General features: G+C 35.4%; 3 protein-coding genes and 1 long non-coding RNA gene across 13 annotated transcripts in view; 3 read left to right on the top strand and 1 right to left on the bottom strand.

Moving 5' to 3' along the window:
* The window catches only part of LOC139189016 (uncharacterized), a 35,508-nt gene extending 21,059 nt beyond the window's left edge, over positions 1-14,449 (top strand). Inside the window, exon 2 of the long non-coding RNA XR_011572480.1 lies at positions 14,003-14,449. This is a non-coding gene — a long non-coding RNA (uncharacterized lncRNA). The remainder of the gene's footprint in view (positions 1-14,002) is intronic.
* LOC103424389 (uncharacterized) lies at positions 3,734-8,792 on the top strand. Of its 5 annotated transcripts, XR_011572477.1 has the most exons (7): positions 3,734-4,399; positions 4,523-6,174; positions 6,272-6,329; positions 6,445-6,511; positions 8,065-8,200; positions 8,435-8,483; positions 8,566-8,792. XR_011572477.1 is itself a non-coding variant. In XM_070807208.1 (6 exons), the coding sequence occupies exons 3-6, from the start codon at positions 5,932-5,934 to the stop codon at positions 8,696-8,698; spliced, it is 501 nt and encodes a 166-aa protein (XP_070663309.1). In that variant the 5' UTR covers positions 3,744-4,399; positions 4,523-4,588; positions 4,682-5,931; the 3' UTR covers positions 8,699-8,792. The 5 variants fall into 5 exon arrangements, 3 of the variants coding, with proteins under 3 accessions (XP_070663309.1, XP_070663308.1, XP_070663307.1); XR_011572476.1 differs by lacking the exon at positions 8,435-8,483 and having other exon boundaries at positions 3,735-4,399; XM_070807208.1 differs by lacking the exons at positions 8,065-8,200; positions 8,435-8,483 and having other exon boundaries at positions 3,744-4,399; positions 4,523-4,588; positions 4,682-6,174.
* Positions 9,610-22,517, bottom strand: LOC103424396 (disease resistance-like protein DSC1). Of its 6 annotated transcripts, XM_029109786.2 has the most exons (10): positions 22,308-22,517; positions 20,635-22,155; positions 20,227-20,281; positions 19,383-19,445; positions 19,137-19,202; positions 16,721-17,345; positions 12,236-13,346; positions 11,724-12,032; positions 10,622-11,623; positions 9,610-10,545 (listed from the first exon to the last, which is right to left on the bottom strand). In XM_029109786.2, the coding sequence occupies exons 6-10, from the start codon at positions 17,335-17,337 to the stop codon at positions 10,009-10,011; spliced, it is 3,576 nt and encodes a 1,191-aa protein (XP_028965619.2). In that variant the 5' UTR covers positions 17,338-17,345; positions 19,137-19,202; positions 19,383-19,445; positions 20,227-20,281; positions 20,635-22,155; positions 22,308-22,517; the 3' UTR covers positions 9,610-10,008. The 6 variants fall into 6 exon arrangements, with proteins under 6 accessions (XP_028965619.2, XP_070663302.1, XP_070663303.1 ...); XM_070807201.1 differs by having other exon boundaries at positions 19,137-19,204; positions 19,387-19,445; positions 20,635-22,452; XM_070807202.1 differs by lacking the exons at positions 20,635-22,155; positions 22,308-22,517 and adding an exon at positions 20,367-20,487.
* Positions 21,301-21,888, top strand: LOC139188618 (uncharacterized). Its single transcript, XM_070806244.1, has 2 exons — positions 21,301-21,591; positions 21,694-21,888. The coding sequence occupies exons 1-2, from the start codon at positions 21,301-21,303 to the stop codon at positions 21,886-21,888; spliced, it is 486 nt and encodes a 161-aa protein (XP_070662345.1).
* Positions 22,518-23,820: the final 1,303 nt, after the last annotated feature.

Below are 23,820 nucleotides of genomic sequence, written 5' to 3'. Positions count from 1 at the left end.
TTGAAGGGGACATATAGGTCCAAAGAAGAAATCTCCCTTCCATCTTGGAAAGGGGATTCAGCCTAGATGTAATGATTGAAGAATTGGAGATTGAAGATTGGAAGACACATGTTCTTCGATATTTAAATGACCCATCCTTCCCCACAAGTAAAAAGAATAGAGAGCAAGCAACTAAGTACGTTTTGTGGGAAGAAAATCTACTAAGGAAGACTTCAGATGGACTAATGTTAAAATGCTTAGGCTAAGAAGAATAAATTAGGGTAATGGTCGAAGTGCATAAGGGGATCTGTGGAGCACATCAGGCAGGAACAAAGATGAGATGGCTACTTAAGAGATACAGTTATTTCTGGCCCGAGATGGAGAAAGATTGCAAAGCTTATGCCCGAATGTGTGAAGAATGCCAGAGACATGGACCACTCCAACATGTGCCCTCAGTACCCTTAAACCTCGTGGCTAAGCCTTGACCTTTTAGAGGATGGGCAATGGACTTCATTGGGCAGATTCACCCAGCTTATAGCAAAGGGCACACGTTCATAATCGTAGCAACAGATTACTTCACTAAATGGGCAAAAGCTTTAGCAGTAAAAACTAACATTTCAACTACGGTCAAGAAATTCATCGAAACCAAGATCTTACATATATTTGGGGTGCCCGAGACAATTGTCACAGAATGCGGGTCATCTTTTATTTCGAAAGAAGTAGAAGAATTTTCCAGAAAGTTCAAGATAAAGATGATCCAGTCTAGTCCTTACTACCCCCAATCGAACGGTCAAGCTGAAGCCAGCAATAAGATCTTGGTAGGCATTATTAAAAGAATGGTAGTCAGGAATCCAGAGAAATGGCATGAGAAGTTGGGAGAAAAGTTATGGGCGTATAAAACTTCCAAAAGGGCAACAACTGGAACTACTCCTTATGCTCTGACTTTCGGGCAAGATGTTGTGATTCCCATGGAAATTAATGTAAATTCGATCAAAATTCAAAATCAATTCGGGCTACACAGTGAAGAGCTCTAAATAAAATTCAAGAAGGCAAGAAAGTTGTTGCCTGGGCCTACAACAAAAAGGTTAAGTTGAAGAACTTCAAAGAATGAGAGTTAGTATGGAAGGCAATTCTTCCTTTGGAAGCTCAGATCAGAGGCTTTGGAAAATGGAGCCCGACTTGGGAAGGTCCTTTCATTATTAACCAAGTATTGGGTAAGGGTGGATATTACTTAGCAGATTTGGAGGGAGGCTTACAGAAGCATCCAATCAATGTCAAATTCTTGAAAAAATATCACCCAACCCTGTGGGATGTGAGGGACTGCTACATTGAAGAAGAAGTGTAAGCGTCGCATGGGGTCTAAAGTCAGTTTTTGCCTATGGATCTCAGAGAAAATGCAAGAACAAAATAGTTTAAAGAAATCTTGTTCATTTCAGCAAATGTTGAAAGTTACATCAGATTTAACTTGAAGGCTTTACATCCCTAACTCAGGCAGTTATCCTAGAATGGGGGGCCTACATTTTTGTCCGACTCTTCTTAAACATTGTGATTATTGACTGAAAATGTTTCAGCGTATCCAACTTCCATTTGCTGTCGCAACCCCTTCAAATCTTTTACACCTTCATCCCGAAGCCCGACCAATTTGTTTGGCCAATGGAGTCGCGGTTTTATAGCAAAAGTACTTAAAGCTGCATGAACCATCACTAGTTTCTTCGCTATAAAACCCTCTTCATTTGCGCGGCAGGGGTTAATGGAAGACGGCTATTCAATCATTATTAACGCCTCGGTTTGCAGGCTTAACAACGATTGAATGGGGCACTGTTTGGGTTAATATTTAACTTTGGGCTTAAATGAGAGAAAGCCCAAAAGAGTTCAATGAGAAGAGTTTTTGCTCGAAGCCCAGCACCAAGCCTAGGTATCCACTTCGAGACAACATGATGGCTCCCCATTAAATGCAAAGATTAGGTGCTTACAAAAGAAGTGACAACCAATGGAAATCCATCAACTCTCAGCCCAAAAGCACTTTATGAATGGCATAGCATGTAAAATATTGATGGTTCCCTACCCTCCAATTACTTTCGGGCAAGAACAGAAACAGCATAAATCAAGTTAATTCGTCTATAAAAGGAGGAAGAGGGCCAAAAGAAAAGGACACTCAACCAATCAAACAAACAAACATACAACTTGTCTCTCAGCCAAGCAAACACCCAGAAAGTTGTGCTTTGTCCAGACTCTGCACCCTTTTAGCCTTATATTTCCTTAGAAAGGCATTTTTTGTCTATGTAAAAGCTCTGCTACCTTTTCCTAAATGTTGTAGTGTCGATCTTTCTTGTATAAACTCTTTTCCAGTCATCCCTTATAGTACTCAATCCTTTTGAAACTACAAAGAAAAAAGACCACAAGACATTTAACCTTGCCCGACAAGGTAAAATCTTACCCGACCCTCTTTGTTTTGTCTTTCAATTAATAGATCTGGTGTTATAATGCATTCCCCAGTTTATATTCAAGTTGTTTCCAGTCTTTTGATGACTCAAACCCCCATTAGTTCTCAGATCTAGTTCACTTAATGATTTAATCGTCATAAGAAAATTGAAATCAGTTAAACTGATGACTTGATCAGATCTGGACCTTCATCCCTTAAACATACAAGATAACTAAAAATCCTTGATCTCAAGGCATAGAAAAGAACTTAATGTAGATTTAACTCATCTACAACAATCCTTTGATAAACAAGAAGTCAGAAATAACTTGGGGCGCAAGTAATCGGCTTAAAACACACTTGTTCTACATCTGCCTTATAGAGATGGCAGTGGCATGCCTAATCACTTAGTTGGTTTTGATTGCAAGCCTCAAGGCCTACACCTAAGGCCCCACAAAGGCGCCTTTTAGAACTAACTTTGTTCTTCTCTTGCAGCATCGTGACAAGCAGGAGCCCGACAATCAACCAAAGTGCTAACTCCTCGGGGAGCTGTGTGCTCGAGCCAGGATCGCTCACTAGCCAAATTTCTTGCCCGAACAGAAATATTTAATTTCTCTGCGTGTTGTCAAGGTGCAGGAAGCCAAGCTGGTAAACATTCTTGCCTTGCCTGCAATAGAATAGTGAGTTCAGATATTGTAACCTATCACATTGGTTGTCATTTTATGTTTCTTTGGTGCATACGGGGATAATTATGGAAGTCAGTAAAAGGGAAAAGCAGAAAGGAACATGCTGCTATAGTTTTCGGAATGGGTTTTGTCGCAAACTCTTTTATTATTCATGTCAAAAAGGGGAAGGTTTGCATCTTTACTTAAACAAATGCCTTCTAAATTTTGTTTTTCTTTACAAGTAGGCTTGATTGATTGTGATTCTTTGAACCACAACTTCATTGTCAATAGCGTAAGAGGAACTGGTGCTAGAGTTCGTGTTTTCGAAGTTCCAACACAGTGGTAAGTTAGTTAAAATCTCTCTCTATTTCTCTCCTATTGCATGTGGGTTTTCCCCTATTTCTCTTTTTGTTGATCTAATTTCGGGCAAAGTTGTTGAATTTTGGTTGAATTGGAATGTGGGTTGAATTGGTTTTCCTTTTGATGGTTTGTTGATAATTTGTAATATGAAGCTTGAAAGGTATTCGATTTGATTTTGGTTGGATTGGCATGTGGGTTACTTGGGTTTGTTTTAGAGTTTCTACGTTAAGTTCTTCAATTCCTTTATTTTTTTCACTTTGCCTTTTTTCTAACGATTCTTACGTATAATTTAGCAGTAAAAGACATGGTTTTGATTATTAAGCCCTCACTCACTCTCCACGAATGGATCTAGATGACATCTGAAGACGAATGCTAAATTCAATGTTGTTCAAGTGGGAATATTGGTGAATGCCTAAACTTTCCTACTTTAACGGATTCATCATTCTTATTTGGTAAATTTTTGTATTGAGCCCATTTCCTCTACTCCTGTTTTTCTAGGATTTTAGGCTTTTGTAAGTTAGGCATACTTCTAGTATAATTGGCATTACTTGCCAAATGGAAAGGGTCTGCAATCTGTCTGTCTTCCTTTTTGGTTTTGTGTGAGTTGAATTCAATATTTTCATTTTTCTCACCTTTTCTATTTCCGCGAGCTGAATATTTGGTAGAAGATGGAATTCTATGCGTTTGCCCCTATTGTGCACGTGTCGGTCGTCGAAGAAAGGGAAGGGGGATGGAAAGGCTCTTCGTTTTTCTTTCTGCTGTTCGTTTTCCATTTGCTTCCCAGAAATCTCTCGAGTTCTCTGTTTCAAAAACCAGAGACTACAATATCGCCTTGCTCAAAACCCACGAACCCAGTATAAATCTCTTCAGTACTCTCTCCCAGAAACCACGAATAACAACGTTCTCTTGCTCAACAAAATCTAATCCGGTCCTGATTCGAAGAAAATTTTAAACCCAGAAAAGGTTGGGTTTCCTGGTGAGTTTTCCGCCCATTTGGGTCCGTCAATTTTGCGATTGCACTTTATTTTGGCCCATTTGGGTCAGTTAATTTTGCGATTGCAGTTTATTTTTTGGAATTGATTGATGGTTTTGCTTTCAGGAGTGGGCTGCGTCTGATCACTGGTTTGAATTAGCCTTGCCGTTTTCGTTATTGACACAGTGAAAGGTTGGTATTTCTAACACTTTGGTTTCCTTTTTTGTGTATGTTTTTCCTCTCCAGTTTTCTTTCTTAGAAAGCTAAACCACCGTTGCTCTCAAGTTGTCTCTCGCCGATCTCCTCTTCTTTGCACCTCTTCCGAAACACCTCTGGTAAAATTCAACCCCAATTGTATTTTCTCTCTCTTTCTGCGCATTTCAGAAGGTTTCAGTTTTTCGCGTTCCTAAGCTATATGTCTCTGAAAGCACCATAACTTTGTGTTTAATTTGGATTTTTTTGTGTTGGGAATTCTGAATTGTCTTTAATTGTGGTTTTTGTGTTTTGAATTTGAATTTGTAGCCTGATCTTCCAGTGGAGTTACAACATCCAAATTTGCATTTGTGTATTGTGGATGCAAATTTCTTCCTCTTCTTCTTGGACAAAATTATACTTACAAAACAATCAACATCTTAGGATCAAAGTCAAAAGTCTCACGCACCCACGATAAATGGGGGCTTTAGCCGAAGAACCTCCGATGTCAAAGTTAGAATTTAGAGAGAAAAATGTTTAGAGAGTTTTTCAAGAGCGTTGGAAGTGCCTTTTGGAGAAGAAAATAGGGTTTTTATAGGAGAGGGTATAACTTATGGTTTAATGTGTGATATAATGGATTAATTAGGCAATTAATCCATTAATTGGTTAATCAACACATTTTAGGAATAAATATTTTGGGGGTTATGTGATTTATGTGAAATATTTTGTAAGTTATGGAATGATTACCTTGTAGAAAATATAGGATGAGGATGGATGAAATAATTTTGAATTTGTTATCTATTTTGGGCATTTTTTATTTGGTTGAAGAATGACTTGCGAATAGGAATCCCGTTGTACTTTAAGAGTATTTTTGCCCTCTTTTGTCCAAAAATCCACGTGTCGCCTTGTGATTATTTTTGGCTCGACATGTATGTAAGGACCACAACCATCCAAATTCTGCATTTTTCCAATAAATTATGAGAAAAATGAATTATGAGGAAATTATGGGAGATCGTGTCAGGCTTTGTTGGCCATGAAGTTCCCCATACAGGTGATTAATCATTTCCCAATCTTGTGCTCAATTTGGTTGATGAGAAAATGATTGAAAAAGATTTTATTTTATTTTATTTTATTTTTTTATTTTTTGGTTTGTGTATGGAGTATGGAGTATGGAGTATGGAGTATGGACTATGTATTAATTTATAATTTTTTGGGGATACAGAGGTCATTGCTGGCTGAGATTACTGTGAGTTCAACATTTGTTTTTCTTATGATTTCTAGGCTTTTAGATTAAAAATGTTAGCTTCAATATCTTGGTATATGATCGAATACAAGATTGGGTAATGACACCAATAGAATCTGGGTTTCTAGTAACTAACTCTTACTTCGTTCTTTATCATAGCATTATAGATTCAAATTGGATGTGGTGCTGTTGTCAGTTGAATTTTTTTTATATGTATAGATATAAAATATTTATTACCTGTGTAAAATATGATTGGATGATAATTCGGCGTTGGGTCGTTGTATATCATGCTTCTGTTGCTCATCACCGATGGGAACCCTATCACTCCGAGGGCATGAGACAGGTAATTTTTTTCATTCAGTTTTTATCTGGGTATTTTTTGTAGTTGCCATTGTGTGATGATCCAGGTAAAAAGTTTGATTTTTATTTTATTTTTACAGGCTATAGCTAATGTTGATGCTTTGCTGAAGAAGTATTGGGCTGACATTACGGTTATGGGTATGTTTACTGATGAAAATTGATCGCTCTGTTTTTATATTATTTTTTACAGTGTCAAAACCAGGCATTATATATAGAGTTTTTACCGCTCTAACAAGTTGTTGGTTATTTGCAGTTTTCAAGACTGGTGCTTCAAATTGTGCCTTCAGGATCAGCTTATGCAAAGTTTGTGAAATACCAAGGTCATTATTTCTGTGGCAGTATATCTAATTTATAAATTCATTCGCTTGCTGGCTTCTAGCCTATTTGAATTTTTATCATAAGTTCTGTGTTTACTTTTTTTTTTTCATTCGAGTAAACACAAGACCATATGATTTAAAATGCAAAGAGAGACGATGAACTGTTTTTGATATTTTATTTCTCTTGGTGGGTTTAGAATTGGGCCTTTTAAAGTTGGATTCATGAGTTTTGCTTAAGATATGATTTTTGGGTTATGAATGATCTGCCAATGAGAAAGTTTGCATTTTTTTTGCGCGGTTGGATTCATGGGTTTTGCTTAAGCTTTCAGGTAATGGCATTTCCAAAAAGTAAAATTTTGCATCTTTATTTAAGCTAAGAATTCAGCTTTTGGGTTGCCTTGAGATCAGGATTTATAGAAACGCTTTTCAGATTCTGGGAAGGTCTATTGGTTGGGCTGATGGCATGTCTAAAATTTCTGTTCTGTTATTAAGCTTTGTGATCGTGTATGTATTTGGTTTTTTTGTTTCTTCAAATTGTGTGATTAAGAGAGAACCTTTTGAAATTATGTGAAAATCTATATTCTGGATGAATGTAATTAGTTAAATTTGTAATGTTTAAGTTATGTTAGAAATCTAATTGCTGAAATTTGAGTATTTTTCTAAGTTAAGCATTTAGTTACTGAATTGCTTGAAATCAGTATTTAAAGAATTTTTTTGTAGAGCAGGTGTTTTAGCCCAATTTGCTAAAAAAAATGTTTATTTTGAAGTTAATTATGTATGAATTACTTGGAAATGTTCATATGAATTTGTTATAAACTTGAATAGAACTTATATCTGCATGTTGAATATGCCATTTGACAAAGTGGTATTGTGGTCAGATTCACTTCTCAATCATAAAAGTCGGATTTTAGATTAGGAATCTGACTAGAAAATAGGAAATGAATTAAGAAGTGTAATCAGAAAATAGTGAAAACAGAACCCAATAATTCCACTTCAGTTGGTATTTCTTAATGAAAGAAACTAATACAATAATTAAGGGTATGTTTGGGACCCGATTCTGTGCGGGTTAGAATTCTTTCCTTAAACTATAGGTACAAAAATGTTCGGGAGATCTACTAAGAAGAGGAAATGGGAATGACATCTACGTTGATGAGGATGACTACTGTGTAACGGGTCAATCTGAAATTTCAATTTTTAGCTAATGAATGAACTCTGATGAGTGAACTCGTAACATGAATGAACTCTTACATGACGAATATATCTAGAACCGATGTTATTATTACTTCTTCTTTCATTGTGTTTTTCGGTTCGAATAAGAAAGTAAGCCTAATGTGGATTTGAGTTTTATGTTAAATTAGTAGGCAGCCAATCTCTTAATACTTAAAATGACGTAAAATTAGTTTCATTATTCGAATAAGAAAATTCTTTGACTTTCAAATTACATATTTGTCAACTCGAGACTACATGTTACCTTATCTTCTGTCTCAAATAAATATTTGGGCCATGCAACAATTGGCAGTTTCGCAATGTTTCTGATTCTTTTATTGCATTTGCAGACGATAAACCATATTGAGAGTGAAGGAATCTCTTTCTTTTGAGCTGGTACATTGAGAGCGGAGGAATCTCTTTCTTGATACGTAATATGGAAATTCATGGACTTAAGAAAGAGATTCCTCCACTCTTGCCAACTTGGTACGCAATATGGAAATTCATGGACTCTTTTGCTTGCCTCTTTTTATTTGTATTTGTTAATTACATGAGAAATTTTCAAACCCACCACAGCGCGCTAACATGAATTCTTGTATATCCTATACCTATATTTTGTTTCTTATGAACATTACGATGTAAATAGATTTTGAGATAGATGTAGACAAATTTTAAATTTCACACATTTAAAAGAGTTTTAAAGCTTGTGACATTGTGCAGGCTCAATTGCTAGTACTTACATAGAAGTTCAATTGTCAATTTCAACTATGTACCTTATATTGTACCTTGTATTGTGGAATTGTGGTTGAATACTGGGTGAACTCAATTTTTGATCTTTAATTATTTTTTAGATTGAAGTTAAAAACAAGGAGAGGCCTGAACCAGCAACAGACTCATCACTTCCACTTGCTTGCTCTGACTCGTCGCTTCCGCTTGCTTCCTCAAACGAGTTATCGCTTCTGTAGGAAAAGTGATTTTCCTTAACAATTGAATGTACCCAAGTACAATATTTATACATGAATTGTCGTCATAACCATCCTTGACTACTTGCAACATAAATGACAAATGAATTACACAACGGAAAGTGGTTACAAAGAACTTATAACAAAATAAAGTACAAATAAATTGCATAAAGGAAATTGGTTTCAAAGAACTCATTCAATAGATGATTAAGAGGGTAACTCCCTAACACTTCCCCGACAAACTTGATGCCTGTGAGTAGACAAGTTTGGAAATGAGCCAATGAAACCGATATGAAAGAAGTATATGCAAGAGCATGATATTCGGCCTCAGCACTAGAGCGGAGATAGTACGTTGTTTCTTAGCCCTCCAGGAAATGAGGTTAGGACCCAAGAAAACACAGTAGCCAATAGTGGATTGACAAGTGTCGAGACACCTTGCCCGATCGGCATCCCATTAAGCAACAAGAATAGACGAATCCGGAGAACATTGGAGAAAAGTTTTGCTCCAGACATACCCAAATAGCTTGGGATGTGGCAAGACCATCAATCTGAGAGAGAACAGGTTCCGTAAAAGTCACACGAAGTAAAGGTTTGAAGTGACCTTCCCATAGAAGGTAGTTGGTATCTGTTAGTTTGACAGAAACAAGGGTGGCAATGTTTGGAGTAGGAGGAAGAGAATAAGAGGAAGAAGCTGTTGCGTGAGTTGGTTTTAGAATAAGAATGTAAATATTGTGTAAATATTAGAGTCCTTTATTAGTAAGTATTTTTCTTATGTCCTTTTTTGGTTTATCTTGGAGAACAAGGATTGTATGTATTATATTCCCAATTATGCAATACATGAAAATTAAGCCGCAAAATTCTATTGAAGCAGCCATGAGGGAAAGCACTAGGGATTCCAAGATCGAAACTTAGGCAAGAAAAGATGATACCATGTAGAAAAGCGATTTTCCTTAACACTCAAATGTACATAGAGTACAATATTTATACATGAACTGTCCTCATAACCATCGTAGATTATTTATAACATAAACGAATTACATAACGGAAAGTGGTTAAAAAGAACTTGTAACAAAATAAAGTACAAATAAATTGCAGAACAAAAAGTGGTTACAAAGAACTCATTCAATAGACGATTAAGAGGGCAACTCCCTAGCAGCTTCCATTGCTTCAGAGCTTCCACTTTCGTCCTCTGACTCATCGCTTCCACTTGCTTACTCAGATTCATCCCTTCCACTTTCTTCATCAAGAGCCATCTCTTCCACTTGCTTCCTCAGATTAGTTGTTTCCACTGGCTTCAGGATCAACACTCCCACTTGCTGCAGACTTACCTTGTTATTGTCGCGAAATGACATCAAATTTTAATTTCTCAGCATCTTCGGCATATAACAGGCATATTCCACAATTTTCCACCGTATAGTTGTACTGGAAAGGTTTCGTTTCGAAGTGAACAGAGACCTCGGTGAAACGGCAGTAAAAATCCGATGACCATTTTACTCCCTCTTCATATTCAAGGTCTTTATACAATACGAACACGTGCTTTGAATCTAAATTGCAACCATCACCATTTCCACCCTTGCACGGGACAAAGACAGGACAATCGATTCCATGACTTTGACCCTCTTCAGTTTTGAAATTGTACTTGCACTCAAACTGCATACCTGGTTGATCTTGACGTCCGGATGCGACTTTTCCCGATTTATCTTGGTGTCCGGATGCCACAACAGATAGAGCGAATCCCAAGAAACCTTTTCGAAACCAGTTTGCTGGAAGCTTGACATTTATTGAAGCCCCCTTATTTTGATGTACGAACCAATTTGGAATTTCATATCCCGGACATACAATTGTAACTAAGGGCTCAGAAAACTTTTGCTGCAACATTAATTGACATCATGTTACTTAACACACAGAGAGAGAGAGAGAGAGAGAGAGAGAGAGAGAGACATACGTAATCTTCCTTTTCTTTTAACTTTGAAGATGCAGTTGCCACTCGCATGATTCTAAGCTGTGCCTCAACCATTATGCTGCTTCTTGCATCATTACCCAACCTTCCGCAATTATAAAAGAGAAGTTGCTCTTCAAGCAATTGATATCTATTCCAACATTGCGTAATTGCAGTCATTGAACTTGACACTGTCATCAGTGACTTGCACCCATCTGCTTGAAGACGACTTAGCACTGGGAGCTCTGGTAAAGATTCAAGGCTCGTGCACTCGATTAAGAAGAGGCAAGACAGCTGAGAAGCTTGTTTGATGGTTGAGGGTACGCTCCGAATTTTGGTTCCATTCAGATTAATACCCAATAATGAGGTTAAGCAAATGAGATCCTCAGGGATTTGTAAAATTCCGCTTTCACCGAGGTCTAGTACTTCAAGAGAAAGCAAACCAACTGAGCCAGTCGGTTGAGGAAAATTTTGAAGTTTCCAACAGCCATTAAAGCTGAGAGTTTTAAGATTTGTTAAGTTGTAGATGCTACTTGGGACAACTTTAAGTTTCTCGCACCGACCAAGATCTAATGTTTGAAGGCCAACTAGATTTCCAACAGACTGGGGAAGCTCTTCAACTGCTGTCCCTTCTAAACGAAGAAACTTCAGGTGTTCCATTGGCTCCAATATTTCAGGGAATTTGTAAAATCTAGTGCAACCAGTGAGATCAAGGCCCTCAAGAGATTTCAACTTCCAAATGCTCGACGGCAACTCCTTTATGCCACTGCCACGTAAACTTAAGAATTCAATGTTGTCTGGCATGTCTGGAAGATACTCGAGACTCTTGCACCATGAAAGATCAAGATAAGTAAGCTTGTCAAGATCTTTAAAATACGAAGGGATTTCAACCAAACTTTCACATCCGCAAAGATCTATGTGCTCAATATTTGGACTCTCCAAGAGGTTTGGAAGTGCAGTTAGACATTTGGAATAACGAAGTTTGATCACTTTTAAGTTCATAAGATTCTGTAACAAATTAAAGAGAAATGGTAAGAATTAACAACTTAGTCTGAATAAGTTCTACACTACTAGTATCTTTCACAAAATCTATAATAAACACATATACCTGGCCTCCATTCCAAAGTTGTGTGACTTGGCTGCCCGGCATATGAAGCTCAACAAGATTTTCAGGAGAAAATTTTGGGGACAAAGATTTCAAAGGATATCCCTTCCAGGAAAGATAACGAAGAGAATTGGGAAGAGAGAGAGAAAGGTTCAATTTGCAGTACTCTCTAGAACTGTCAGCATTTTGCCACATAGAATTATCAACATTGAGCAATCTCAGATTATACATTTTTTTAAAGTCTGCACGATCCAAGTTTTTCTTTCCAGTGCTGGACTCGTTAAAGAATATGGCTTGAACCTTTTCCGTACCCTGACAATAAACAACAAAGCATAAATGTGAACACATTAACATGCAACAAAATTTAATCAAAACTACATTTGTAGGAATATGACTTATTTATTGTAATTGATTTTTCTCTAGCTGTCTTCTCATAGGAAGTACACGGTGTCTTATTCATCTCTTTCTTTTCTTTATTGTTTAAAAGGAAAAGTGAATGCACTTGTGGCTCTTACCGTGTTTTTTTCCAATACATGATAGACATCCTCAGCAATGAACAGCCTACTCCGTCTTCCAGGCTCTTCAATACATTGTTCGAGAACAATTGCCCTACCTGTTTCTTGTACCAAATCATGCATATCTATGGTTTTTTGTTCTGAATCAATCGATATGAGAGACCGATCATGGAGAACTCTAATTCCATCTGCCGCACAAAAACCACCATGCATTTGGCCAAAATTTACCATTTTTTTTACATATTCAATATGACACCCTTTATAAAAGCATGCTATATCAAGAAATATCTCCTGCTGATCTCTTTCTAATCTATTATAGCTTACTCTGAACGTATATTGAATTTCTGAATTGGGATAATTCTTCAGTTTTCTCAATACATCTTCGCACTCGTCTATGCTCTTACATGGAAAGAATAAGGAACCCAAAATTTCAAGAGCCAGTGGAATGCCTCCAGCATATTCTACCACCCTTTTTGACAACTCTATATATTCTGCTGTAGGAGGGTTATCGTTGAAAGCATGAAGTTGAAAGAGCCGTAGAGCGTCATCAGTTTTTAATTTCTCAACCTTATATATATATTTTTCATCACTAACAGCTTTCAAGAGTACGCCCCTTTCTCTACTTGTTACAATGATTCTACTTCCATTGCCGTACTGAAGATTATCCGCAGCTACATCTTTTATTTGCCTTGGGTCAGTAACATCATCAAAAACAATGAGAACCTTTGTACGGCTGAGCCTTTGTCGAACAAAATTCGAAGCTACGGAGAGATTTTCTTCCTTTAAGATCTCTCTAAGAAGTGTCTTTTGCAATTGATCGATTCCATCTTTTTGCTCTGATTTCTCCCTAACATTGTAAAGAAAACAACAAGCTTCGAAGTTAGAAGAGAGTCCCTTGAACAGAGCCTTGGCAAGGGTGGTCTTTCCAATACCTCCCATACCCCAAATGCCTACAGTGAGAACATTTACCGAATCATTAATGCTTAATAATGATTCAACCTGCTTGATGCGGCTTGTCATTCCAACCAAGCCCTTTAAATCATATGCGGTTTCACGTTTCAATTTAGTTGAAATATCTTCCACAACTTCTTCAATGAAACCAGCATCCGTCCTGCAAAATATGAATATGAATGACAAGCAATATATAGTAAGTATTGCCTTCACTAGTCTATAAGAATTGTTTAAATTGGATAGTCATAAATAGAAATTAGTTTTTACTAAAACCCAATTTAAAAACAATGTACACGCACAATGTATTGACGTTTTTGCCTCTGTTTCACAGTTTAATTTTCTTTTTATTTTTCATTTTGCACAGTAAAATTACTAATATGCCCTTTGGCCCCGGTGTTATCGATTTTGCCGACGTGTGGGTCATCTGATATTGCTTTCTTCCGTCGCTCCGGAAGAAGTGATTTTTCAGAGTAACTAACATATAGGATGATACATCACGTTTTACTGTACAAATGGTGAGATATATAGGATAAAAAGTTAATAACTTAAAAAATAAAATTTTTCATCACTTCTATTAAAACATATGATGTACTACTTATGTTCTGTCGTAACTAAAAATTTCTCCCCTTTGACATCAATGTCTCTTATTTTTGTTCCCTTTTATGTGCTATGGAACCAATTTCAAAACCAAGATTGAGATTAGAAGAATGAGGAATTAGCATGAATATAAGCCGATTCAGTAGCAGCAGCGAAAGCAGTGAAATTTTCAACTGTAGATCAAGATTCGTTCATGAAGGAAGGACGTATGCAAACAAGGTAAAACCCACCACCCCACCCTGCTCAATCTCAAAGTTTCATGCATTCTTAGCTCAATTCAGCTTTTGGGTCTGTTCATTTCGCTATTAATTGTTCTGGATCTGGGCTAATTCGCACATCCATTTGTTTGGTTACCGAAAAAATTCATATGAATTACAAGTTTGAACTTGTGCCTATTAACTTGGTTATCACTAAGGCGCTTCTAGAGGTGGCATTGAAGCTTGCAGATGATGAGGAATCAGGGGATGAGGAGGAAATGGTTAAGGCGGAGGACGAAGGGCGTTGTCTGTTGGGTTAATTGGTGTCCCGACTCCCGGAAAGTCTGCACTCACTAATTATATAGTCTGTTCTTTTGAATTTTGTGGTTTAAAGGTATTTAATTTGATGGTGTTTTTGATGAATTGTTGAATATGTGGTTTAGTTAATGATTTTATTGAGTGTGGTTTATGGTTTTGCTATTAAGTATTGACTAGTTTTTTCATTTGAAGAGTAAACTGTCATTTAACCCCATAAACTATCACGTGAGTTTCAATTTCCCATCTGAAATATTTTTTCAGCCAATTGACCCCCTAAACTATGTTAAAGTGACCAATTAACCCCATACCGTTAAGTATCTTTAACTCCATCAAATTTTCTGTTAGAAAGTGTCATGTGCTTGGCACATGACCACCTTTTTACATTTTATGTCTAAATCTTTACAAAGAAAACATATAAAACAAATATTAAAAAAAAAACATACAAACCCTAAACTTAATCATTCAAAATAATAGAAAAGGTAAGGCTTTTTATATTAACACCCCATAAAATGTTGAATGCACCCCATATTAAAATTTAATATTAAATGACTTATTTACTCCACTATGCAATGACAATTTTGACCTTATTAGGTTTAAAAAAAAAAATTAAATACACCCCAAATCACTTTTAACGTATTATTTATCTTCTCAACTATCAAAACCCCCTAAAAGATGAATATGAATATGAATATATAAATTTAAATAATGCAACAAACGCAGGATTAAATAATTATCGATGTCATCGAAATCACTAAAACAATAAAAAATGTGAAGTCTTACCTCATGTGAAGCTTCAAAAACATCGATTTCGTGTTTCATTCGTCAAAAACAATTTTTCTCAATCAACATGTTTGTAGTTTCATTGGTTAGGATTTTGTTCAACAATGGAGGATGGGAGGGTTTTGATAGTTGAGAAGATAAATAATACGCTAAAAGTGATTTGGGGTGTATTTATAATTTTTTTTTTAAAACCTAATACGGTCAAAATTGTCATTGCATAGTGGAGTAAATAAGTCATTTAATATTAAATTTTAATATGGGGTGCATTCAACATTTTATGGGGTGTTAATATAAAAAGCCTTACCTTTTCTATTATTTTGAATGATTAAGTTTAGGGTTTGTATGTTTTTTTTTTTAATATTTGTTTTATATGTTTTCTTTGTAAAGATTTAGACATAAGATGTAAAAAAGTGATCATGTGCCAAGCACATGACACTTTCTTACAGAAAATTGGATGGAGTTAAAGATACTTAACGGTAGGGGGTTAATTGGCCACTTTAACATAGTTTAGGGGGTCAATTGGCTAAAAAAATAGTTCAGGGGGGAAATTGAAACTCACGTGATAGTTCAGGGGGTTAAATGACAGTTTACTCTTCATTTGAATAACAGTTTGATTGATGGTGTGGCGATTCATTTCTCAAAAAAAACAAAGATGATTGGTTTTCAATAAGGTATACACAAGGGCTATAGGATTAGTATATGGGAGTTTTAACGAAACACTTCTGGTACTGTTTGTTATAGGATTAGTATAAGGTATTACACAAGGGCTATAGGATTAGATAATGAAGCATTGGAGGAAAAAAAAATAGGGTAAAATGTTTTTTTTCATTTGAATAACAGTTTGCTTGATGATGTGGCGATTCATTTCCCAAAAAAAAAAGATGATTTTGTATGGGGTTTTCAGAAAGGTATACACAATGTCTATAGTATTAGTATAATGAAGCATTGGAGGGAAACAAATAGTGTAAATTTTTCATGGTGCATAAGATAATTTGATGAATCGGTCATGGTTTAGAATTTTATCAAATAGCATTATATTTGTATTGACCACGGATAAGTTACATCAGAATTTTATCAAATAGTATTATATTTGCATTGACTATGGATAAGTTACAATCTGCCTAATTTCCCTGAAAGCAATATTTTCATGGTCACTGCACTTTGGTCAGACAGATATCAAAATAGTTGTTTGCTTGAGCTGCTTGGCAGAAGCTTTCCAGGTCTCTCAACTCCTTTTCAGGTGGAGAAACATGAGTTTTTGTTAGGTGTTTTGAGTGTTAAGCACGAGTAATGTGTTCTGTCCTCCTAACAAAAGCTTTCTTTGGAGGGAAAGAAATGAAAAAGGTTTTGAGACTCCCATATTTGAGATATGTATTGGTTTGGAAGATTATGCTTTGTTCGTAAATTTGAATCTTTTAAGCACTTTGTTGGATACAAATGGTTGTAGCAATATTTTCAAAATATTTACCATATTAGTGGATTTTATATTTTATCTAACTTTTGTTGTAACCCACAACATCGCGCGGTACCCTGCTAGTTAAAGTCTATCTAATCAATATCCATTCCTATAAAAATAAAAAAATAAAAATTGAAAAGAAATAGTCACAAATAGAAATTGACACCAAGTTGCAAAGTACGTTACCCTTTTTTGTTTGAAAAATCAAACCCAGATAAACCGGTTGCTTCCGCCAAAGCAGCTTTCCAACCGATCACCTTATCCTTGGAGTCCTCACGATTTTCAAGTTGAGCAAATGCATCTGCATAACTCCCCTTTTGTTTTCGCACATCTGATGGACTGATGTCGTAAAAAATGGGTACAACCATCTGGTCTTTTTTCTTGCATTTGAGTATATGCACAAGTTCCTTCAAGCACCATGTGGAAGACGCATAGTTTTTGGAGAAAATGATCACCGAAAGCCTTGATTTCTCTATTGCTTCTAGTAGGGCGGGTCCAATTTCGTCTCCTTTATTCAGCCTGTAGTCTATGTAGGTTTCGATTTTCTTCCTTTCCAAAGCTTTATGAAGATGGCTGGTAAAAGTAAGGCGGGTGTCCTCACCTCTGAAACTAATAAACACATCATACTTTTCTCGAAGAGGGGGCTTATCAACACCATCATCGTTATCATCAACAGCAGCATCAGCAGCACCAGAAGAAGAAGTCGAGGAAGAAAACGTCAATGATCTGCAGTACATGTACAACAGAGTCCCGATGGCGATGACGACGATGTTGAAAACTTGAAAGAACCCAATCAACTCCATCCCTCTATCTGTTAGAGAAGAGAATGAAGCAATCGAAGCGAGAGTATTTGATTACAGAGAGCAGAAAGAGAATCTGAAATACTCTTGCATTTGAGACTAGATCAGATTTAGTACAGAAAAATTGAAATTGTACCAGTTCTTGTTGAGTATGTGCATAAAATTACAAACACACCAGCTGAGGACAAAAATTAAAAATTTGGAGAGACAGGGACTAGTCACCTAACAAGTATTTGATAATGCTACTACATTAAAATTTTCTTTCAAATATGCTTGCTTAGAAGAAAATTTTGTCCAAAACACTCTGTAAGGCATCTTTCAATAAAATATACGTACAAACGACAATCCAAAAAAATCATCAAATACCAAACAAAAAAACCGTAAAAAATAAAAAGACGAAATTGCTCAAGCATATTCGGCGTTGAAATTGTTTGCATTCAAACGGAAGAAAAGGTTACAATATATCCTAGTTGAGGGCTTTAACAAATAAAGGTGAAATTAAGAATGAATATCCCACCTCCTCCTCCTGATGGGAGGAAGTGCCCTGGTGCTACTGGACAACTTCTACTCTATACAAACAAATCTAAACTGTACATTGTTTTTTAAAGCCTTGGGTCCACATTTATATTCAAATGTTAAATTCAGTAATATGTGCCAAATCAAATTTGGCCGATAATTAACATAATACTAGATAGTAATGTTCGCGCGTTGCTGCAAGATTAAAAATTATTTAGATAATTATGTTTGAAAAATCATCAAAGTTGAATCTAGTGTAATGAGTACATGGATAACCCTTGAATAGTGTTTAAAGTCGAACGAATAAATGCATTGATAACTTTGTAAAAGTGCTTAAATTGTAGGGTAATAGATTTTGAATTTAGGTTCGATAAAGGCAAAAAATGGTAGAAGAGGAAAGTCAAATTTCCAATCAATTGTGTAAAAGGATTGAAATAATAGTATAATATCTTATTATAAAAGTGACTATAGATGAAATTAATAAATTGCAATCGTTTTAATAAGAACAGCGATTTGAGAATTTTGAATATAACTGGCTCTACACACTCTTTTTGGTTGGTGACCATAATTGACAAAGAGATTATATTCATTGCCATTGTTTTGTTTCTGCTTTACAACATCGTTTGTTAATGCATATATAGATCTTTTAGACATATTGCAAACAAATTGTTATGACCAATTGAAAAGCAAACAACTGCAAACAAATTGGGAAAAAGGAAAAAATTAACAAAGATGCAACACACATATTAAAACAACACATATAACATTAAATGCAAACAAACTACTGAAATTAAAATTTCAATTTGATATAATAAAACCTAAACAAAATATGAAACTTTCTTCTAATTGTAAAAAATAAAATTAAACCAGATGGTATAAATTTGAACTCAATAATTTTAGAAGTTTAAATCACTTACCTTTTGTGTAGAGAATCTTGCAACGCAAACAAAACCAACTTGATGTTAAATAATGCCACGTTCTCAAACCCAATGAAAAACCAACATAAATATTATTGAACAATAAATTTATTAAACTATGAAGTAACAAAATTGTTAACTACCACCAAAGGTGTTTTAACCAATAAAGGAAAAGAAAAAAAAAGCTGAACCACACTACAAAATACATAAACGGAAATACAAATTTAACATGGAATGACATTTGATATACCAAACAAAATTTGAAGAATGATACAAATACCAAGACACATTTATATATATTTATAAACAATTATCAATATAATTAAAAAAACTTCTAAATTCTAAATTTGACATTACTTGTCAGCTCACCCTTTTTTTTCTTTCCAATTTCAGCAAAGGCACTTTGTAGCTTATATAAATTGTTGTGGCACTAATCTGCAATAGAAAACGAAGTCATAAATAAGATGTACAAAACAATAACACTATAACAATATTTTTTTTTTCATTCAAAACAATGGCAACACACACACACACATATCTATATAAACACTTATCAAAATGATTAACAGAAATTTGTAAATTCCAAACTTAACGCTCCTTAGCAGCCGGACTCACCTTTTTTTTTTTTCAATCTTAGCAATAGCACTCTGTAGCTATATAAATTGCTTTGACAATGATCTACAATAGAAAATATAGTTACAAATCAGATACCCAAGGGACCAATATTAATTACAATGATTTTTTTTTTCATTCAAAGCACTAATAACTGAGAAAGCTCTAATTCTAAGAAACATTAAAAAAAATTACAAAGCGCACTCACTTTAAAATAAGAAATCACTATCTAGGCACATATTTTTTCTTCCTCTTTATTCTTAAGCTCTGTTTCTAAGAAAGATTAAAAAAAATTACAAAGAACACACTTTAAATTAAGAAATCTCTATCCAAGCACATAATTTATGTTCCTCTTTATTTTTCCCCCTTCTTTTAACCAAATATTTTTTTTAATATAACTAAATATAAATCCCAAATCGTAATCATCATACGGACTTCACTCAGCTACCTAAATGACTATTTTCCTAAGCATACACACATATACATGTAAATACCAGGGCATTCTTATACAAAAATTTTATTCATAAAACACACTCCATTTTTTATCCAACACAATATACATCTTAAATTATAATCTAAATGTAGCTGAATTTTATGATGTAATTAAAAAATAGGAACAAAGAGAAAGCGTTATATACATCATCCTTGACTTTGTAACCATGATAGACAAACTTGCTTTACAACAATGAGTGTCTATACTATTATCTACATCATCGTTGACTTTGTAACCGCAATTTAAGCATTCATAGTTATGGCTACATCGTAGCCCTATCTAAATAAAATTAGTTCTGATACATATACATCGAAAAAGCCATCAAAATCGCCTAAATTCGCTATTTTTTATTACCAGAGCTCAAGTATACTGAATTCCACAAAACCCCAGCATCAGTAAACACCAAGCCCTGAAAATTCAAAAGCAACAAGAAATGAACCCAAATTAGACCAATAAACACTCAAAAGTTTTACAATATTTTAGCTTTAACTAACCCCAAATTTGAAAACAAATTATGGAAACAACACAGGAAGCAAAACCCAATTCATCATCTCTCTACCAAAAGATGCAGAAACAGGTGTACCAAGCAGCAATTTAACTAATGAAAACAAGCATATTCAATATTCACAAAATACAAACTAGAACAAACACATATCAAGCTCAAAAAACTGACTTGATCCAATTGAGTTGACCCAAGTCTCCCAAAACATACAAAAATCCACCTAAAAGTTCAAAGCTCTGGGAAAATTACAAAATACTCACCTGAGATATTCCCTTGCAGAAAACACAGATGAATCAAAGATTCTCCCACAGCAAAGCTTCCTTCTTTTTCCACAAAGACAAAGACTTTTCCGGTCAACCAAAAAACAAGTGCAACATGCGATTTATATAAAAATACTTGCCCAATAATTTTTTCTGGGAAAATTGTATAAAGGTGTGTGAATGGAGATGGATTTTTGCAGAAAAAAACGTTTGGATGTGATTGGAGAAGAAAAGACAGAAAAAGAGAGAGGGCGACGGGTCAAAGAAGGCAGGCGATTTTTGTCCAATTTAGGCTTTCTCTAACCAAGGCTGGCCAGATAGCTCGTTTTAACCATCTGTCTCTCCAAGAAATTAAAATTTTAATTAACAGTGCAGGGTCATATTTGCTTCCATCTCCAACCGAGGACCAAAGGATCATAGGGCTCGTTTTAGCCATGTCATAAAAAACCATCTCCAAACTAGGACCAAAAGGTCATAGGGCCAAACATAATTTATTATTTAAAAACTACAACTTAAATTCAAATCCAACGGCTAAGTAACGTCAGTTAGCTGTTGGTAGCTGACGTCACGCCATTGGATTTGAATTTTTTTTTGTTATAAATAGGGTGGATATTGGGCTATAATTCACACAACTTTGAATTCAATCTATTTCAATTCAAGTTTACAATGAATTCCAACTTTGGATCCACTTCATATTCCAACTGGGGGTCCTCATCCAATTCCAAATTGGAAGAAAAATGGGAGCAAATGAGACGAGAAGATGAGGAGTCTGATGAAGAAGTTCAAGCAAGGTGCAACGAACAAAACAGAGCAGCAGCCATGATTGCGGCCATGGTGTGTCAACCAACTGAGGAACAACCTCAATGGGATGGCTCTATTGCTGGTTGCTATTACAAACCACGACACAGAGCGATGATGCATGCCAATTTGATGAACAACTACTTCAACCCCAAATCGGTGTACACAGAAGAGGATTTCAGACATCGTTTCAGGATAAGGCATCATGTCTTCAAGCGTTTACTTCGTGATGTCTAGCCGGTCAATCCATATTTTTGACAGAAGCGGGATAGAGCAGGCCGCCCTGATTTATCACCTCATCATAAGGTTATTGTTGCACTTCGAATGATGGCCTATGGCTCCCCAGCTGATTCGATGGATGAAACTCATGGTATGTCTAAGTCTACATGCCTTGATTCTTTTGAACAATTATGTGACATAATTGTTCAGGTTTACAAAGACGAGTACCTCCGCTAGCCAAATCAAGAAGATTTGAATCGGCTCCTTTGCAAAGCTGAAGACCGTGGTTTTCTGGGCATGATAGGGTCATTAGACTGTATACATTGGGATTGGAAGAATTATCCCACCGGATGGTAAGGAGGCTTTAGCGGAAGGTTGAGAAAGCCAACTGTTGTGTTAGAGACGGTTGTCTCATATGACACATGGATCTGACATGCTTTCTTTGGAGTCCTTGGATCCCAAAATGACATTACAGTTTTTGGGCATTCAACCCTCTTCAATCACCTGACGGAAGGTAAAACACCTTAACTTAACTACTACATCAATGGCCGTCAATACAATATGAGGTATTACTTGGCATATGGCATCTACCCAAAGTGGGCGACACTAGCCCAAACAATTCCAAACATTAGGAATGATGCGGAAAAGTTGTTTACCTTACACCAATAGGCATACCGGAAAGATGTTGAGAGAGTTTTTGGTATTCTACAAGCACGGTGGAAGATCATCAGCGAACCGGCAAAAGGGTGGAGTCGAGAAAATTTAGACTCCATCATGATGTCTTGCATCATATTACACAATATGATGGTGGAGGATGAGCGAGATGAGTATATTGATGGAGAGTCTGATGACGACCAAGAAGATCCAAATAGGTCAATAAGGGCTCATGCAAAAATATATGATGGGCCTAATTTGCCCTTCAATCCAAGAATTGGTAGTATCTCTATAAATGAGTACATGAGGCGCTATAGAATGATACGTTCTTGTGCCATAAACAAGTACCTACAACATGATCTTGTTGCACATCTTTGGGCCAAAAGAAGCATGGAGTAGGCGTTTAAGTTTTATGTTGTTAAATATTTTTTTATGTTGTATAATTTTTATGTTCGTTAATGTTTTTTAATATTGTTTCATATTATTTAATTTGTTTTATGTTACTTAATTTAATTTAATGTTGTATAATGGCTTAGGAAGTTATAGGAAAAAAAAATAGAATTTCTATAAAATATGAAACAAATTTTGTAAAATAGAGTTATAGGGAAAAAAGTAGAATTTAAAAAAAATTATGAAACAAATTTTGTAAAATAGAAGTTATAGGAAAAAAAATGGAATTTAAAAAAAATAAGAAACAAATTTTGTAAAATAGAAGTTATAAGAAGTTATAGAAAAAAATAGAAGTTATAGGAAAAAAAATTTGTAAATAAAAAAAAAATAAAACTGTAAAAATAAAATAAAATAAAAAATTCAAAAATCCGTTGGATTCAAAAATTTGTTTAAGAATTCATGTCGGATATAACCGACATGATTAATAACAATGCTATTGGTTATATCCGGCAACAATTCTTAAATTTCTGGCCAGTTCAGGGCTGGTTGGTTGGCTGGATTGGGCCAACCCTTTGGCCCTTTCAGATTCTGTAGGACCCACAAGCCCTCTGGCCTAGCCTTCAGTTCAGTTGGAGATGATTTTAGACTATTTTTGACCTTCTGACCCTCTGAATCCTTCAGTTGGAGATAACCTTAGCGATGACTTGAGGACTGCAATTTAGTGCTATTGGCTCAATAGACTCTTGACCTTGAAAGAGTGCTTGACTGGCTTTTTCTTGGTTTCTTTTTACACGAAATGGGAAAGTTTTTTTTTTTTTTTTTTTACTGTTAAAAGTGTGTTTCTATTGGTCTATAAATAGTTACCACTCCGAAAAGCTTCGGTCTTTTCTGTGCTTTTGTGTTCAACAACTCCTCTTTTTTTTATTTTTTTTACTCAATGATAAAACTATAAACGGTTTTGATCCGTATAGAGAGATTTTTCGATATGACGATCATTCGATGATATGTTATCTCATTGAGTTATGGGTTAAACAAATTTACATGAGTATTTTTTTTTCATATTTAGTGAATTTAAGCACAATTGTGATTTACTAGAATTTATGACTAAAAGTGTCACTATCATGC

The sequence above is a fragment of the Malus domestica genome, chromosome 10 (assembly GCF_042453785.1).
Source record: "Malus domestica chromosome 10, GDT2T_hap1".
Lineage (NCBI taxonomy): Eukaryota > Viridiplantae > Streptophyta > Magnoliopsida > Rosales > Rosaceae > Malus > Malus domestica.
The sequence above is the reverse complement of the archived record's forward strand: the minus strand, read 5'-3'. Positions and strand labels throughout refer to the sequence as shown.